The sequence below is a fragment of the Furipterus horrens genome, unplaced genomic scaffold, assembly GCF_987537825.1.
Source record: "Furipterus horrens unplaced genomic scaffold, mFurHor1.1.pri manual_scaffold_1, whole genome shotgun sequence".
In the NCBI taxonomy this organism is placed as follows: Eukaryota; Metazoa; Chordata; class Mammalia; order Chiroptera; family Furipteridae; genus Furipterus; species Furipterus horrens.
In genome coordinates, this window is record NW_028327171.1 from 165945737 (window position 1) to 165962649 (window position 16913).

Genomic DNA, 16913 nt, shown 5'->3' on the forward strand with positions numbered 1-16913 from the left:
CTAGGGTAAAAGTTTTAAGGATGAAGAAAATAAGAAATTTCAGTTGTTCTATTTGAAAGATGAGTTTTTAGAAATAGCATCTCTGCCATGGAAGAGCTTGCGCTAAAAAATGAAAACAAAAAAAACCCACTCCGTTCCTCTGTGTCCAGTGCTCAGATGAGGCCTTTAGTAAAGGATGTTGTGTAGACTTTGGGAGGCTGAGATGAGATGAGGGGTTAACAGACTCTAGGCACACATTCTTAGTAGCAAAGTCTCCATATTTTGCAGAATCTGTGCCTTGTTTGTGGAATTAGTCATGAAACACCTTGGTTTCAGGCCTATGAGGGAAGCCTCAGTGACAGAGGTTGACTCTTTGGACAGGATGTAGAAAACAAAATGAGAATTATTTTTTCTTACAAAGAACCTAAGATAAGTAGAGCATTTTCTCTCTTTGCACTTAAATATGCCCATGGTATAATTGTTGTTTATTGCTTTGTGCCTTTTCATTTACTCTGATTAACAGTTTCAGTCTCATTCTGAGGAGCCTATTTGCTGAAACACTTTGAACATTAATAATACACATTCTGTTTTCCTTTTTCAGTCCTAATCTATGAACCAGAAAATCCTGAGGCCAAGGAGTTTTTCTCACTTATTGAAGAAATGCTACTGATGGGTAAATTTAAAAATTGAAATTCCTTCTTTCTCATAGAACTATGAGCAGTCACTATTTAAAAACCCATTATCCCCATCCTCGCTGGTGTGGCTCCATGGATTGAGCACCTGCCTGCAAACCAAAGGGTCATCGGGTCAATCCCAGTCAGGGCACATGCCTGAGTTTTGGGCCAGGTCCCCAGCTGGGGACATGTGAAAGGCAAACCATACTTTGATGTTTCTCTCCCTCCCTCCCTTCCTCCCTCCCTTCCCCTCTCTCTAAAAATAAAACAAAACAAAACCACATTATCCCAGGAGATTGGCAAAGTACATCCTCAGGAAGTGGTTAAGGAAAGTCTAAATGGTTGTCTTGGGTAGTTTAATGAAACCAGCTTGTCCTTTGTGAATGGTCATGATGACTTCCTTTTCTCTGTGGGGTGGAACTGCCCAAACAAAGCAGGCTTCCTGGATATAGGCATCATGTACTATAGTCTTCAGAGGGAACAGAACATGCTAATTGCCTCCTGTGTTAAGGGACTATTCCACAATTTCAAGGAAAGCCAGTACCCTCTAAATTATTCTATTAAGAATTTAGTTATTCTATTTAAGAATTATGTTCACAATAATAAAAATATTTTCATAGACCTAGTTTTAAGTTTACTTTAAGTTCACAAACATCTTCATTACAGTAAGAATATATATTCTTATTTGTACTACTACTTTAACTGTATATACAGTTAACAAAGTTCAGCTCAGTTCTCATGTTCCAAAATATATCTTGGTGGAGGGAGAAGCAAGGAGAATTACAATTTTTCAAAGAATGGAAATATTAAGAAATGTATTAAACGAGTCTCTTTCTGTGACAGAGAAAGTTCAAAATCTTGAGGAAGATGATAAAGATTGTGCAGAAAACAGTAGCAGTGAGAGTGAAGGAGAAAGCAGCGAGGAACTAAGTGAAGAAAGCTCTGATGAATGTGAAGACGGGCAGTGAAAGATATAGCTATGGTTTAATCTTCATATACTTCTATTACTGTGTAACATGGAAATATAAAGAGAGCTGTATTTTAGTCTAATTCTTCTTTATTTGGTACAGAGTTGTTTTAATTTATTTATATTAGTTTAACTCCTTCCCAGTACTTAGGTCTTAGCTCAATGTGAGCTACTCAGAGAGGAAAACAGTATTTGTAAACACATAGCATTGCCCTGACTGGTGTGATTCAGTGGGTTGGCTGTCCTTCCACACACCAAAAGATTGCTGGTTCACTCCCCAGTCAGGGCACATGCCTGGGTTGTGGGCCAGGCCTCCAGTTAGAGGTGTGCAACCATCACATATTGCTGTTTCTCTCCCTCTCTTTCTCCCTCCCTTCCCTTCTCTCTAAAAATAAATATGGCATCATATACCTGCTGAGTGGTAGAGTCTGAATTTGTGCATAGACATTATAGCTCCGTATCCATACTCTTAGTCCTTCCAGGTACTTTTATATCATTATGTTGTTTGTTGAGCCATGCCTCAAGTCCATGTCAGGATGGTCAAGCTCTACTGAAACAAACGGGCAACAAATAAAACACTTGTTAGGCTTACCTTACATATCCATGGAGAAACTTAAATGGATCAAAATCACTGTTGAACAGAGGAGGTGGAACAGCAGCAGGAATTAACATTTACTGAGCACTATAAATCAGGCACCATTGGACTTGCTGAGTCTTATGGACATCAAAAAAAGATAGCCCACAAAGCTGATATTAGCCCCCATTTTACAGATGAGAAAAAATAGAGCTGATAAGTAGAAATTAGATTTGAACTTGGCTAACTGACTTTAAAGTTTTTGCTTTTCCTTCTGAAAGAAGCTGCCTGGAAGACCTCAAGAGGTCCTTGAAAGGAGTCCTTAGCATTCACAACCTAAGAAGATTCCCCAATGAGAAGAGTCACAAAATAGTATTACTAAATTATTTCAGATAAATGAAGCCTTATCTGGTCTCATCTGATACCCTACCCCTCCCATTATGGGAGTCCAGATAGATTAAGTGATTTTCCAAGGTCAAATGGTTCTGCTGCAGAGTCGGGAAGCCTCAGTGAGCAGTGTACAGGGCACTGGGGCTGAAGGAAGAATTTTCAGCCCACTTCCCATAAAACATGTGGTCTGAGAAGTCCTGAAAGCTCTCTGCATTCCAGTTTCCTCATCAGCAAAATACAGGTGATAGTTAAATGAGAATTCATGCAATAAATACCACATAATTTCCATGAGATTTATTTCTCACCTCTATAATATAAATTAGTCATGTTTTGAAGTGAGAAAAACATACACAGAGAAAGACAGGTCTCTTAACACCCCACTTCCCTCCACCGCTACCACTATTAGGCCAGCCTACTCCCATAGCAAGCAACCCTGAGCAGCCTATGCCAAGACACTTCTCTGGGCCCCACCTTGCTTCTCCTTGGCTGCCTTGGTGTATTTGTCAACTACTGCCACAAAAATAATGCATAACAACACACCACACCGAAGCTCATGGATTTGCAGTCCAGCTCCATTCCAGTGGCCAAAGCAAATCACATGGCCAAAGAGTCGGGGTTGGGGGCTGTGAACCAGTGCAGTATAAAGTTCTGATCTAGAGAAGAGGGAAAAAAACTTAACCATTTCAAGTCTCTCCATGCTCTGATGCTTTTGTCTGTGTCTTGTTCCTGGCTATAAAGTTGAGAAAAATGTGCCTACAGCCCCAGTGAAAAGATATTCAGACTGCTTGATATTTCAGGTTGTGTAGATCTAAGGGATCACTGATACACCCAAAGGCAAAGAAAACAGGACTTCAGCCTTGGGACTCAGTAAGATAGAAAGAAAGAGCTCCAGGGACTAGCTTCTCTGGAAAAACCCATGGTGGGGACTTCAGATGATACAGGTGAGAACCCTGTAAAACTCTAGTTCTTACATGAAGGTGACTGAGCTAGAGCAGCAAAGATGAAGAATCCCCCTCCTTTAAGGTCCAGTTTTTTCCCCCTGATCAACTGGCCAGGATTAGAGCATAAACCCTATGTGAAATAGAAGTTATCAGATTATCCAAAACTAAATCAGAACCTTCCAGAACTTTCACAAACAGCAGTCCCCTATACACCTAAGTCTGAAACAAGGACTAACTACCTATAATTTTGAATAGTTCAAGAGTTCTTTACACAGAAAGAAATGGATAAAATATTACTGTACTTAGTATCCCATTTCATACTGTTTCACTAAAAGTATCTCATGGGAAAATCATCTTTCTTGCATCCTACTCTTTTAGGAAAGAAATTAATTTGCCTAATTTTTTGTTGAACGAAGAATTGAAAACATAGATACATCCTAAAAGCTCTCTGTCAGAATTGCGATCCAAATCTGTTATTTCCTTGGTCTCCAGTTTTATGAGACACCCTACCTAATATCAAAGGGTTCCCTTCTTAAGGGTGTCTTTGAGGAGCAGATCTGTGGGAAATGAATATTCTACATCCCCTTCTCTTTCACCAAAGGTTCAGAGACTCTGGGTGTTGCGGGTCACTTCCGGTGGCATCTCTCTGTTTTAAAAAAAAGAGGCTCTGCTTTGTGAAATATGGCAGTGGCTGAGTGTGAACTGAAAAGGGCCTGCAGTTTTCCTTGAAGAACTGCTCCCTTGTGGGGTCCGTGGTGTTTTTTTCTCAGAAATTGTACTCTATCGCCACCTGGTGGCCTCTTTGTCTTCATGTTTGGAACAACAGGAATTGGACGTCTTACGATTTGTACAAGATTTGCACTAATACAAATCACTCTGTCCTCCTTGATTAATTTCTTTAATATTAGAATATTTTCATCTTCTGGGTGTCAAGAGAGAAGGGACCATTTGACAATTATCTGAGCAATTGAGCTCTCTAGGAGAAACGTCGTAATTTCCGGAGTCCTTTCCAGGGTTCTGGCTGGAAATCTGCCTCCCTCGCCACCCTTTTAACCCTTCCCTATCTCCGAGGACTGAGTGTAGTGTGGTTTATTTGGGGTAGGGGTGTCGATTTAGCTATGGTCTCCAAAATTCAGAATGATTTCGGAATGATCATTCAAGCATACAAACGCACTGAATACACCTCAGCTCCGACCTAGGAAAAGCCGAGTGTAAAGTTAACAACGCTTCCTACAGCCCGGGTCTCCGGAGACAGACGTTTAAACAGTGAGCACTGCCATTCTCTCTCTCTCTCTCCTCTCTCTCTCTCTCTCTCTCTCTCTCTCTCTCTCTCTCTCTCTCTCTCTCCCCATAAATTACTTAAAATAGACCTTAAAGAGCCGGCTAAAACGAACCAATACCGTGGTTCTACATCACCTTTCCCGGAGGCTAAAAATGCGAAATACGTCAAAAAATCAAGATTGACGTTTCTTATTTACTCACCTTGACGTGGACGCTGTTTTACTCATAAAAATCCCCCCCCCCGCAGCCTGTGTGGGCGCCCTTTCCACGCCTTACTCTTTTCCCACCCACTCCTTTTTTCCTCTGCTGAAAGGCTCATCTCCAAATCCGGTTGAACTATCTTTAAACCTCCCGGGGAAAGGGCACTGTGGGCGTGGGGTCGTATTCCCAAGGTACAGCTCGCGTTGACCTAAAGGAAGGATGTGCTGGCGGACAGAATCGAGTAGCCAGGGCTGCAGGCTAGCGAACCCGGAGAGGGAGTCCGGAGCGGTCGCACTCGCCCACTCCTTCTGCCTCTGGGCGTCGCGTTCTCATTTCTTCAAAGCGCTAAACCTTAGATCAAATGGGAACAGCTGGGCGGCTACCACTCCCTTCCGGGCTACCCGGCCCCGCCGGTTCGCGTCCCTAGAGAGGATATCATTTTTCCACCCCACCCCTCCACCCCCACTGTCCAAAGCATCTTCCTCCGATAGTAATAAAAGATTTTAAAAAGTGAAAAACAAAAATATAGATTCTAAATGTTCTGAAGAGCCAAAAGATTACCACAACCACCTTCAGTACGATTTTTTTTATGGGGAGGCGAGAAGAGGGCGAAATACTCCGCTACTACCATCCTCACCGCCAACAAGGGGAATCAAATCGCAGTTGCCTGGGAGGAAGGCGGGCGAGGGCGAGCGAGGCGGGTTGGCCTAAAGCTCGAAACTAAGGGGCACTTAGGAGATGCCAGAGGGAGCCCACGGTGGGCGCTGTCCTTGGTGCTGAAAGATCCCTCCCGCCTCCGAACTCTACTTGCTGGAACTGTGTGGGATTCTAGACCTTCGGTTCCTCACCGTCTCCTCTGAGCCCAAGATTCTGGCTTGGGATGAGAGACAATTGGAAGATAAATCAAAGTCCCCAAGTCTGTTACTCTCCCTAACCTAACTGGAATGTCAACTCGTTGGGTGCAGGGATAATACAAGTTGCTGGGACAGTGTAAGCTCCACAAGAACAGTATCTGGCACATAGTAGGTGATAAATATTCGTTTAATTTCTAATGTTTAATCAAAAAATTTTAAAATAAGGACGAGCTCTTATCCCTCCCCCTCCATAAAGGAGGAAGGGAAGAATGTCCTCACAGCTGGACCCACTCAGCTTTAACTCGTGATACCTGATCTTGTAGACTTCTCTTTCCAAAGAGATAATTTTCTTGGCTAAAACGTTAGGGGTGAGCGGTTTGGACACTGGGGTCAGAAGGGGGAGTGGCTGGAAATTGCTCAGTCTGATGACACAGGTGAAGGTAAACGAATCTTCCTTTAGGAGAATCTCGGGTCATGGGAGAACGTTGGGGAGACAAAGGGCAAACAGGCACCTTCCCAGAACCGCCGACCCGAGGGGCGCCAGGATTTGTGGTCTCTTCCCTCCCGTTTCCTTGTGCCAAGCGTCTTGCATGATTTAGCACTGGCGCGGGGCTCCATGATTGGTGCAACCATCTCTTTTAGGGAGACTCGAGGAGGGGGCGTGGGAGGAATTCCAAACCTCACCTGAGAGTAAACCGCGCGTTTCAAGCGTGGCAGAGAAGCTGTGCGGGGCGGGGTGGCAAGGAACGTTTCCTGCGCGGAGCGGGCACGCCCACCCCTTCCAACCCCAAACTCTGTTCTGGAGCTGCGGTTACCGCAGGCCCGCCGTTCAGAATGCTCTTGTGTCTTTAAAAAGTGCCCAAGCTTTTATTGTAAGGTGGAGAGAGGGTGACAGTATTTTCTTTAGTATCAAGGACAACGCGGTTATCTCAAACCTCACAGTGAGATCGCTCTTACTAATCGGACTATATCTACTGAGGGTGAATCTTCCATCTCCCTTATAGAATTCTCAGTGATTTGTAAGATTTTTCTGCATTTCTACTCTGTCATGGTGGAAAGTGATAAGACATTAAGAGAGGAGGGGCAGGCCTCGGGTGGACCAGCAAGGCCGCAAAAATGTCCATAAATAACCTTTGCCTGTTAAACCGCAAAAGGAAAGAGAAGTCACTGTGAAAACGAGTAAAGGTTACCCGCTGTCATCCAGACATACACAAAGATCAACTATTTTTGCCTTAAATAAAAAGAAGCTGAAGTAGAGGAAAGAGAAGGACATAATTTACCATAGAGGGTAGCTGTAGGATGGCTTGAAGGGACAGGAGAGCACAGCCAGCCCCTCTAGGTGTTGGCTCTGGCGCATCAGGAAAGACCAGGCTAGCAAAGGGCCTCTCGGTTTCTGGGTGCCTGGCGCCCTCTGGTGGAAGTTTTTCCATGGACGCCTTTTTGTGGTGAGGGACTTTCTGAACCCGGCAATTCATTAAATATGCTTAAATATCGCAAAAGGAGAATCCTTAAAAAGCAAAGGCTTCTACACACGCACCGTGACCACCCTGCGCTCGGGTTCCCCGTGTGGGCAGAGCAGCGCTCGTGCATGTTATTAACCTTCAGATGTGATCAATCAGAATTACTTCTTTCCCTGTCACCAAGAAGACCAAAGCCAGTGGGAAAGAGAATAAAGAAACAGAATGAAGTCTCTATAGTCAGGCTGCTAAATTACTAAAAATCAAGCAGGCTGAAGCATGAGGAAACAATTCTACTCTTATTTTAACTAATCTGGACACTTCAACTTTTTAACTTTCCCGCCTTGCCTCATTGCCTGGATATACACCAAACCTCCAAATAACCCCCCACCCCCCATTACCTCTGAGGACTAAGGGAAGAGTATTCAGGTGTCAAGATCACCTGACATTCGTTTTCCACACCACCTTGTCATCTAGAGGATTACCATCTCGGACCAAAACCCAGAAGTTAAGCAAATGCAGGGCTGAATTTTCTTAAGAATTTTTACTATAAAAATCCTGACCCTGTCTTTCTTTTTCGGAACACTCTGGGTATTGCCGAATTGTGTTTTCGGTGTGCAAAACCTAAAGCCACTGAGTAAATCTTCATCACTTATTTCTTTCCAAAGCCACTGATTCGTTTATACTAGGTTGACACTAGGAGGGGGCGCAAAGTGAATGGGAAACTGAAGCATTGTCTCTGCTGTGGCACTGGGTAGCTGTGCTCAAGTAAGTTACTGTGGGGAGAGACCTTGAGCTGAACGAGAAAACAAGTGAAAAGGAGATGGAGATTCCTCCAAGGTCTGCGTGTGCCCCCTCATCTCTATCTCCTTTGCTTTTACAACAATCTTGGCTACGTAGAGAGCCAGGGAGGACACGGAGCGAGGTTTCGCGTGGAGGGGTCGCAGATCCGGAGAACTACTGAAAAAGAAATTGAGGCAAAGTCACTGATCTCGTCTTCTCGAATATATGGGGGTGGGGAGAGTTGAGGGAGGAAGAAGCTCCAGACAAGCAAAATTCTTCACAGGAATTATCTTTACCCTCGTCTTACCCGGCACACTGCCTATTTCAAAAAATAGACCTTGTTGAGTACATTCTGGATTACTCATAGGGCCTTTTTTTCCCCTTCTTCCGTGCACAAAACCGTGATCTGGATTTATAATCGCTGTATAAAGCTCCAGAGGCGGTCAGGCACCTGCAAAGGAGCCCCGCAGCTCTGCCGACTAGCTGCCCCCGCGAGCAGCGGCCTCGTGATTCCCCCGCCGAGCGGGTCCCGCCTCCCTACTCCGCCCCCGCCTCCCCCGAAGCTAGGCAGCCGCCTCTCCCTGTCGCTCTCTTCTCCTCCAGGCGCTAGCGTGCGGGACCGTGCTAGGGGAAGCGAGTCAGCAGCTGGAGGTGACGCCAGGCCGATAAGCCGGTGGCAGAGCCAGACAAGCCGAGTGGATCTCTGGGCGCTGCGCAGAGGAGCGGCGGGAGCGCTCGGCTTCCTATCGCCAAGCCAAGGTGGGTAAGCGCTCTGCCGCCGGACTTTCCAGTGCCCAGCCGCGGCTGTTCAGCTGGGTCTTCTTCACCCGCGGTTTTTCGGTCACCCCCCACACCCGGCGCCCGCCATCTGCCTTCCGCAGCCTAGCGCATGCCGTCCGCCCCGGTCCTGGCTCTCCGCTGGTGCGCCGCGCAGAGACCCCCACCCTCGCCCTCACTCTATCCCCACCAGCGAAATTCACAACCCCCAGGATGCACAGAGGCTGGGGCTAGAGCAGAGGTGGAGCGAGAGTGGTTTTCCCTTGCGTCTCCCAGCTGTGAGCGCCAGCCTCACCTGAGAACTCCAGGGCGGCAGCAGCAGCTGAAGGCGCGACTCGGAGCGGTAACCTGTTACTTCCCTAGAAGCCACCGTCTACCCGCTGCCTGCGTTTCTGTGCTAGTGCGCGCGCGGGGCTAGGAATGGGGTCCTAAGGAGGGTGAGGAGGCGGTGGCCGGTGGGCGTTACTCGGCGGGCTCTGAGATCTACCCACATTCGCTCTCACTCTCTCTGTCCCGGAGTCTTCGGACGCCATCGCGCCAACGCTGAGAGCTGAGCACAGGCGCCGCGCACCAATCCTTGTCTGCCGCCTCCCGCGCGCCGGGTGCAAATTTGTTTCCCTGGTGACGTTCCCCTTTCTTGCCTCCCTCACCCTCTCCGAGTCTGTGCGGTGAGAAATCCGGGGACCTCAGACAGTTGGGTGGAGGGGAAGCACAGAATCCTGCTGGACTGAGCCTTGTCCTGGGCTTTGAGATGTCTCAAAGCAGCCTGGGACAAGAGGGAGACGAGGGGTGAGACCCTCTGCTTTCTGGCTGTTTGGAGAGCAGGTGACTATAGTTTGTCCCCGGCCAAGTCCAAGGAAGAACGTAAAGGTCTGGACCTTTTCTTTCCTCACCTTGTCTCACCAAAGTCCTCGGTCCCCGGAGCAGTTAGCCTCCTTCTTTCCAGGGAATTAGCCAGACACAACAACGGGAATCAGACACTGAACCAGACGTGCCCGCCCCGTGCGCCCTCCCGCGTCTGCCAGCCTGCCGACTGTTGACGGCCCAATGGGGCTTGTCGCCGCTAGGCTGGAAAATCGCGCGTTGAGCCTCTCTTGCCCTCCTAGCCCAGTCCCCGCACCCCCGCTCCCTGCACTGGCCTTGGGCTCCTCTAGTCTCAGCGTCGCGCTCCAGGTCACCCCGCTACTCCGCCAGACTGGAAAGGCGCCCGGAGCTACGTTGCCGGAGCCTGAGTCTCGGAGCTCGCCCTCAAGTCTACCGCTTTCCCCAGCCCCGCGCACCCTGACCCAGCGGGCTAGCTGCCCTTCCTCCCGCTTCTTTCCCCCGCAGCCGGGACTTCAGGAGGAGCCTACTGCGCGCCGGACCCCGGAAGCCCTCCCCACAGAGCTATCGCTTTTCTTTACAGCCTGCTCCTGCGCCTGACCGGCTGAAGACCCGGGACAGCAGAGGCCCCGGACGACCGAGCTGATGGCGTCTTCGACCCCTTCTTCATCCGCTACCTCCTCGAACGCGGGAGCAGACCCCAATACTACCAACCTGCGTCCCACAAGTAGGTCTTGCCCCAGTTTCCTATTAAATCGAAAGCGGGGAACATGAGGGCGCTGGGACGTGAAGAGGCTTCCCGGCGGAAACGAAAAGGGGAGCGCAGGGATGGAAGCTGGCAGGAGACCAGGCCTGACCCGGTCCGACCAGAGGTCATCCGACTGACAGGGATGCTGAGTGATTTGGGGGCGCTGGAGAGTGGGAACCTCGCTGGGCTGGGATGGCAGCGATCCCTAGGGCTTCGCTGCGGAGCAGGGACGGGCTGCAAGAGTGCTGTTGTTGTGTGTGGTTTCTTTGCTTAATGGAACGTCGGGGGTCTGTGCAGGGGGCGGTGTGAGGAGCTGGGAGTCTCAGCGGGAATAGCTTTCTGTCTCCGGCTTTCGTTAAGCCGAGATCTGATCCCTCCTCTTTTCTGCCTGCACTGTGCTCCAAGCAGAAATTTCAACGTTAATTGCAGCTTTTAGAAAACTCGAGGTCCCTAATTGCTCCAAATTTGCCTCGAGCTATTGACAAGGGAAAGAGAAGTCAAAGGCGAGAAAGGTGCATAAAATGGTTTGGGGTTGAGCCTGGACGTTTCAAACAATTAATTACATCTCAGAGACCAAAAAAAATAAAAATAAAAAAGGAGCGGGCAGCATCCTGAGTGTCGAGGGTGGGGAATCAGGAGGCCAGGTTTCCCCAGCGGGAGGCGGGGGAGAGAGCGCACCTCTCTTTTCTCCCGGGCAGGAGACCTGTCTGCCGTTGACATGTCCGGAAGAGAAAGGAAGAAAAGAGGAGCCACAGAAAGGGCAGAGGTGGGAAGGAAATTTATGCTTCCTTACTCCTAGCTCAGTGAGTTCTCCAACCCATTCCAGAATCTGTCTCTAATTCAGATTGATATTCCACTTTTCTGTAGAGCCACGGGGATAAGGGAATTGTTTTTTTTTGTTTGTTTGTTTGTTTTTTAATTTTTCCAGTTTGGATTGAAATGTGCCTCCCCCTAAATAAATCACCTCCAGATAGTGACAGCCCCCATTGCTTAGGGATGGCAATGTGGTTAAGGGGGCTTATTGCTGTGCTTTTATGGCACTTTCTGTAAGGTTAAGAAAACGTCGATTGTTTCCACCCACAAAGATGGGGGATGTTATGGGGTGAGCCCCCTCTCCAACCCCCTCAGTGCCGCCACTGGCTCCGGGGGCAGGAGTCCTTGCCTAAGTCCTTAGGCTGCGTTCTAGTCCCCTTTGCAGCTTCCTCTCCCCGCCCCGCTGCCAGGCGAGCTACAATTACCCACACAACAAAGAGGGGCTCGGAGAGCCGCCAGCCCTGGTGGCACGTGAATCGGGAACTGGCGGTGGAGCTGGCTGGAACAGGCCGGGAGGAACTCTAGGCCTGTGTGCCTTTGTCTGTTGCTCTGGCCTTGATGGGGTTCTTCCTAGTCTTCTTTACATTTCTCACCCCTCTTCTATTGTCTGCTGGGGCTGGGCGACCCGTTTTATTCCCCCCCCCTCCCGCCCCCCGCCCCTGAGTCCTGGCACCCCCACCTCGGACGGAGCTCCTACTTCTGGGTTGCAGCCAGCCGGAGGTGGCGTGCATGTGCCCAGCCGCTGGTCCGAGACCCACTAGAGGCACGCGGCCTGGCGCAACTGGAATCCGCTGAGGTGGAGGGAAGATAGTCGAAGACCCTGCCAGAAAGAGCACACACCTGTCAGGAGCACATCGTTACCCGCCCCAACAGCCCAGCTGCGGCCTGAGCTATTCAGGCTGCATGCCCATGCCAGGCTGTTTACCCTCTCTCAACCTCCGTGGCAGACACGTTCTCGACTGCCCAGCTTGCTCCCCTTCTCTGCCTATGCAAAGTCTCCTGAGAGGTGGACTTGCTCAACCTGTACAACAGTACTGGGCCTCTTGCTCCAGCGACCCCACCTCCTGGCTCTCCGCCACTTACTACATCAAAGGGTCTCTCTCAGTTCCTCTCCCTATCTCTCTTTCTTTTTCTTTCACTGTTATTCCCAACTCTGAAAGACCAAGCAATAAGTCTGAACTCCAACGCCCCAGCTGAGTGATCTTGGAAAACTCGCTTAGCCTCTCTGAGTTTCAATGCTTTTACTTATAAAATTAGTCTTAGATTAACATTCCTCTTGTTTTATATGGTTATGAAAATCAGCTGAGATGGGGTTTAAAATGAAAACACTTTATCGGCTTTTTACCCACCAGGTATTATTAGGGTTTTGCTTTCCCACCGATTTCCTGTCTGTTGGGGGAACTCTGTCTGTGATATGCTGTCTCACTGACGTCGGGCTATTTCTCTTCCCCGCTGGGTCTCTGTTGTGCTTTGGTTTAATGGATGTCACTGTTCTTATCACAGCCGCGCGGGACTGAAGGCAGCGGCCGGGGTGGGATGAGAGATGGGAGTGGTTGGAAGAGCCTTGCTTTGAAGGATCGGAAGGGAATTTCACACTGGGCCCACCACAGCAGCTCACACCAGACTTCGCAGGCACTCTCCTGCTCCTTGCTGGAAATTGAACCCGAAGGGCAGGACAGACCCTGAGGAGTTCGATAATACGGTACCTTTGGGTCCGCAGTTAGGATCCGGAGAAAAGGTGCCGGATTCCCTTCTCCATCTCCAGACCCCAGATGTCGAGGGAAGGGTTAATGAGGGGCAGGTTGAGAAGAAGGGACGTGGAATGAAGACCGGATGCGCACTATTGTCTGCCGGACTCCCCGGCCAGACTGAAGAGCATTCAAGCGAGTCCGATCATCTAGTCAAATACTATTTTTCACCCAATTAATTCCTGAACTCTTCCGCGACCCCATTTCATGCCAGTTTATTTTAAGCTGCCACTTGGCTGGAGACCCGCCAAGAAATTATGAGATGTGTTGGTCCCAGATGCCTCTGTGTTCCCGTTCCGGGCGGCTGTGGTCGCCTTTCGAGCCTTGGGGGTGGAGACCAAGAGACGGGGCCTGGCGGGCGGGTGCTGAGCAATTAGAGCTCCCGATCCTGGCCCTTTGCTCTTGGGGTCAGTCTACCCCACTCCGATTCCCCCACCCCCGCGGCTCCCCAACGAGGGTCTCTTGGAGGCCGGGTCTCAGAGACACCGTTCTGCAGCTGAAAGTGGGAGCAGGACACGAGTCCGCCCTTAGGCCCACAGCGCTGGCTCCTTGCTCTTTTCAGGAAGGAGCTTTCAATAAGGAACAGTGTCAAAGACCTGTCCCACCTTCCCCAGAAAAACCTTTGCCTTCTACCCGGTCGCCCACGGCCCAAGCCTCACTGATCGCCCCTCTCTTGCTTTCTAGCCTATGACACTTGGTGTGGTGTGGCCCATGGATGCACCAAAAAACTGGGACTCAAGATCTGCGGTAAGTGAAAGTTCCTGCTGCGGGGAGGCGCAGCCAGCGGCCTTGAGGATTTATGAGAGGGATGCACGTGAAAAGGGCCCTGGCTGTTGGGACTAGTTTTCTAATGTACCTACAGCCCTGAGGCAGGAGGGAGACGGGGCTCGACAGGCCTTGACCCCGCCTCTGCCCTCTCCTGACCTGGCTGAGAGGGACTTTTCCGCTAGCTTATGGAACTACCTGAGACCTCAAGGCTCCCCTCCGCGTGTCCAGGCGCGAGAGCTCGAGCACAGCGCCCCCGCGCGGCGTCCCAGCTCTTCTTACCGGGCCCAAGGGCCGCTCCCACCTTTGCGCTCAGCCAGGCGCGTCCAGAAGACCGTGCAGAAAAGGGGAACCGTTCTAGCTTTCCTGGAGAGCAGGCCTACGGCGCAGTATTTGCCTAAGGCGGTGGCTGACACGTTGTCCCCCTTCCCTCTCCACCATTGTGCGTTAAAAGTGGCCCCTCCGGCTAGAGATTTTTGCCATCACAGATTCAGGTTTTGTTCTTTGGAGCCTTGGAGGCCAAGAGAAAGGATTGCCGGCAGCCCCCGGTGGCCTGCCTGGGGAAAGTGCGGGAGGCACAGGCCTGAGGGTTTGAGCTTACCGTTAAAGTAGAGGAAGGAAGGGAAAAGGAGCAGGCGAGGGCCGGAGGAGCAGGGGGTGGGGTGGGGGTGGAGGGAGGAGGAGTCGGGTGCGTTTTGCCGGAGAAAGGAAAATAGATCTGGGGGCTGGAAAGGAGAAAGAACAGTTCTCTGGAGACGTGAGGGTCTGAAATGAAAACACCCAAGGGATGTCATTTTTTTAAAAGGAAAAAGGAGATTTGTACGAAGGGACACAGCCGAGTGGCTCCGGCTGAACAATAAGGACTTGCTTTTCCTTGCTACAATTCACCGTCTAAAATCTTTAGCCTTATCAGGCCAGAAAATACGGCGTCCCGGGGAAAGGGGTGGAGAGGCCGGGAAAGATTAACGAGGTACTTATTAAAGAGCCATCCATCAGCTGCTGCGCGCCAGAGATAGCAGGGGAGCTGCACCGGGCACACCCGCCAGCCCAGCCCCCAGGCATCCGCTGGTCGGAGAGCGGGGTGCTCTCTGGACCTGATTTTCCCAGGTTCCCGGCATCGCGGGTCCCCAGGTGGCAGCCGAGGGGTTATTTAGCAGCTTCTGGGAACCACTCTTCCTTCCCAGCGCGGCGCCCTCCCTGCGCTTTTCGGGCTCTGTCCGTTGGATCCCTGAAGGGTTGTTGCTCGCTTGCAGATCTAGCCATTTTAGAGGGAAAGCCCAGCCCCGGGGTTTGGCCCTCTACCCAGCACGCGAGGCCCGTGGGGCGAGGCCAGGGGCCGGGGCTGGGGCAGCTGGCAGCAGCCTAGCTTTGTTCTATAAATAGCTCCCTCCCCGAGCCGCCATTCCCGGCTTAATGGCCCGTTCCGCGCCGTGTCCCTTCAGCGAGGCGCTGGGCTTCAGCAGCCGTCATTGTCATGCAGTCGGGCAAGCAGAACTGAGAGAACCCTGAGCGCCTGCCGGGTGAGGACAAGGTGAGGAGGCTTGGGGTGATTCGCTTTTCCTGCGGCTCTGGACCTTCCTGGAGCGGGGACAGCCCTCCTTGCCTCAGCCACGGGCCGTGCTCCCTGCTGCCCAAACTGCAGGGCCTTCGAGTCCACCGGTAGAAAAGGTCTAAACACCCCTTTGGGTAAAGGTGCTTTTCTGGGTCTGGGAGTAGGGGCCCCCAACTTTGCATGGACTCCCCCTGAGAGGAGAGCTCTCAGGCATTTGGGGGGCTACCTTCCTCAGAGTTTCTTCTCTTTTCCTACCCCCAACCCCAGTGCTAAGTCCAGGAAAGTTGAAACCCACATGACAGTAGGTCAGGGGGGATAGTCCTTTAAGGAGAAATTGCCTTCTGGTAAAATGCATGCTTTGGGGCCACCAGTAAGGAAGCTACAGAGAAGGTTTGATCCTGAAAGGAAAGAAAACACCAGAAGGATTTATCTTCCATACCTTGGGCCAACTCTGGCTTTCCATTTTAATCTAGTGGAGGCAAAGTGCAGTCTTTAGTTTTGATGAATTCACAGCCCCCTCCCCTCTTCCATACACAGACACCTCCACTCACTTCATTCCAGACTTTCTGTGGCCTGAAAGGTGCTCTCTTGACCTGGCACCATTTGGTTTGACCTTTCACCTTAAAACCACAGTGTCTACTGGTCCTCTTCCCACATCTTTTGCCCTGCCCTTCCAGACTCCTTCAGTGCCTTGCCAAGATTTTACCCCCACCCACTCTCCTACTCCCTTCCCTGGAAGCCCTCAGGAATGAAGCTGCAGTGAAACGCGGGGTCTCACCAGTGGTCTCACCAGTGGTGCCCTTAGCCCTGGAGGCAGAGTCCCTGGGAAAGCAACCAACTAGAAGGAACCCAGGGTCTTGTCAAGAGGTAAAGAGTAGGATGGCTGCAAGTATGGCGGCATTGCTGAAATAAATAGGAGATGCAGTGAGCTCTTGAGTTCTGGCTCTGGGCTCTGCGAACTTCCCAGTCTGTCCTTGTGCCTCCATCACTTATCTCTGCAGAGGTCCCGGACTGGCTGCCAATTACAGCCTCGGAGTTCTTGTATTTAGCCTATGCGATGTGTGTGTGTGTGTGTGTATGTGTGTTTAATTTTGTGTCAGTTGCCATAGAGAGACTTTGAATATTCTGTACTTTTGGCTTCTCTTGAATACTGAAATAAAAGAGAGGTGGGGAGATCTAACTATAGCAAGGGGCTCTTGTTATAAAATCAGAACAAGAGCCCCTTCCTATAGTTAGATGCAATCCCATGCTACAGCTGGTGAGGAGAACGGAGAGGCTGGGCTTCCGGCCCCACTGACCCCCTTGACCATGTGCTTTTCTGCCCTGCGCCACTCGCAGCCCCACTTGGAAACAACTGGCTCACGTCAGGTGCTCTCTTATTCCCCACACTTCCCCCAATCACTGGCGCCCCTAGGCCTTTGAGTTTGGTGGCAGTGTGAGCAACCAGCATCAGGATCTCCCCACAGTCCATGGAGTCATGACAAGGTTCACCTCCTGTCCCCCGCTTGAAGCTAACCAGAGTGCTACAATCTGACCAAAGCCAGCTGCAGCCTGGCTCTCACTCTGTTATGCCTCTTTGCCTCTTAA

General features: G+C 50.5%; 2 protein-coding genes across 2 annotated transcripts in view; both read left to right on the forward strand.

Moving 5' to 3' along the window:
- ERICH2 (glutamate rich 2) overlaps positions 1-2029 on the forward strand; it is a 36587-nt gene extending 34558 nt beyond the window's left edge. Inside the window, 2 exon segments of the mRNA XM_090287755.1 lie at positions 581-652; positions 1497-2029. Of these exon segments, the coding sequence (XP_090143881.1) occupies positions 581-652; positions 1497-1621 (197 nt within the window). The 3' untranslated portion in view covers positions 1622-2029.
- A 6579-nt stretch (positions 2030-8608) lies between these two features.
- The window catches only part of GAD1 (glutamate decarboxylase 1), a 36254-nt gene continuing 27949 nt past the window's right edge, over positions 8609-16913 (forward strand). Inside the window, exons 1-3 of the mRNA XM_090280667.1 lie at positions 8609-8860; positions 10284-10427; positions 13694-13756. Coding sequence (XP_090136793.1) covers positions 10346-10427; positions 13694-13756 — 145 coding nt within the window. The 5' untranslated portion in view covers positions 8609-8860; positions 10284-10345. The remainder of the gene's footprint in view (positions 8861-10283; positions 10428-13693; positions 13757-16913) is intronic.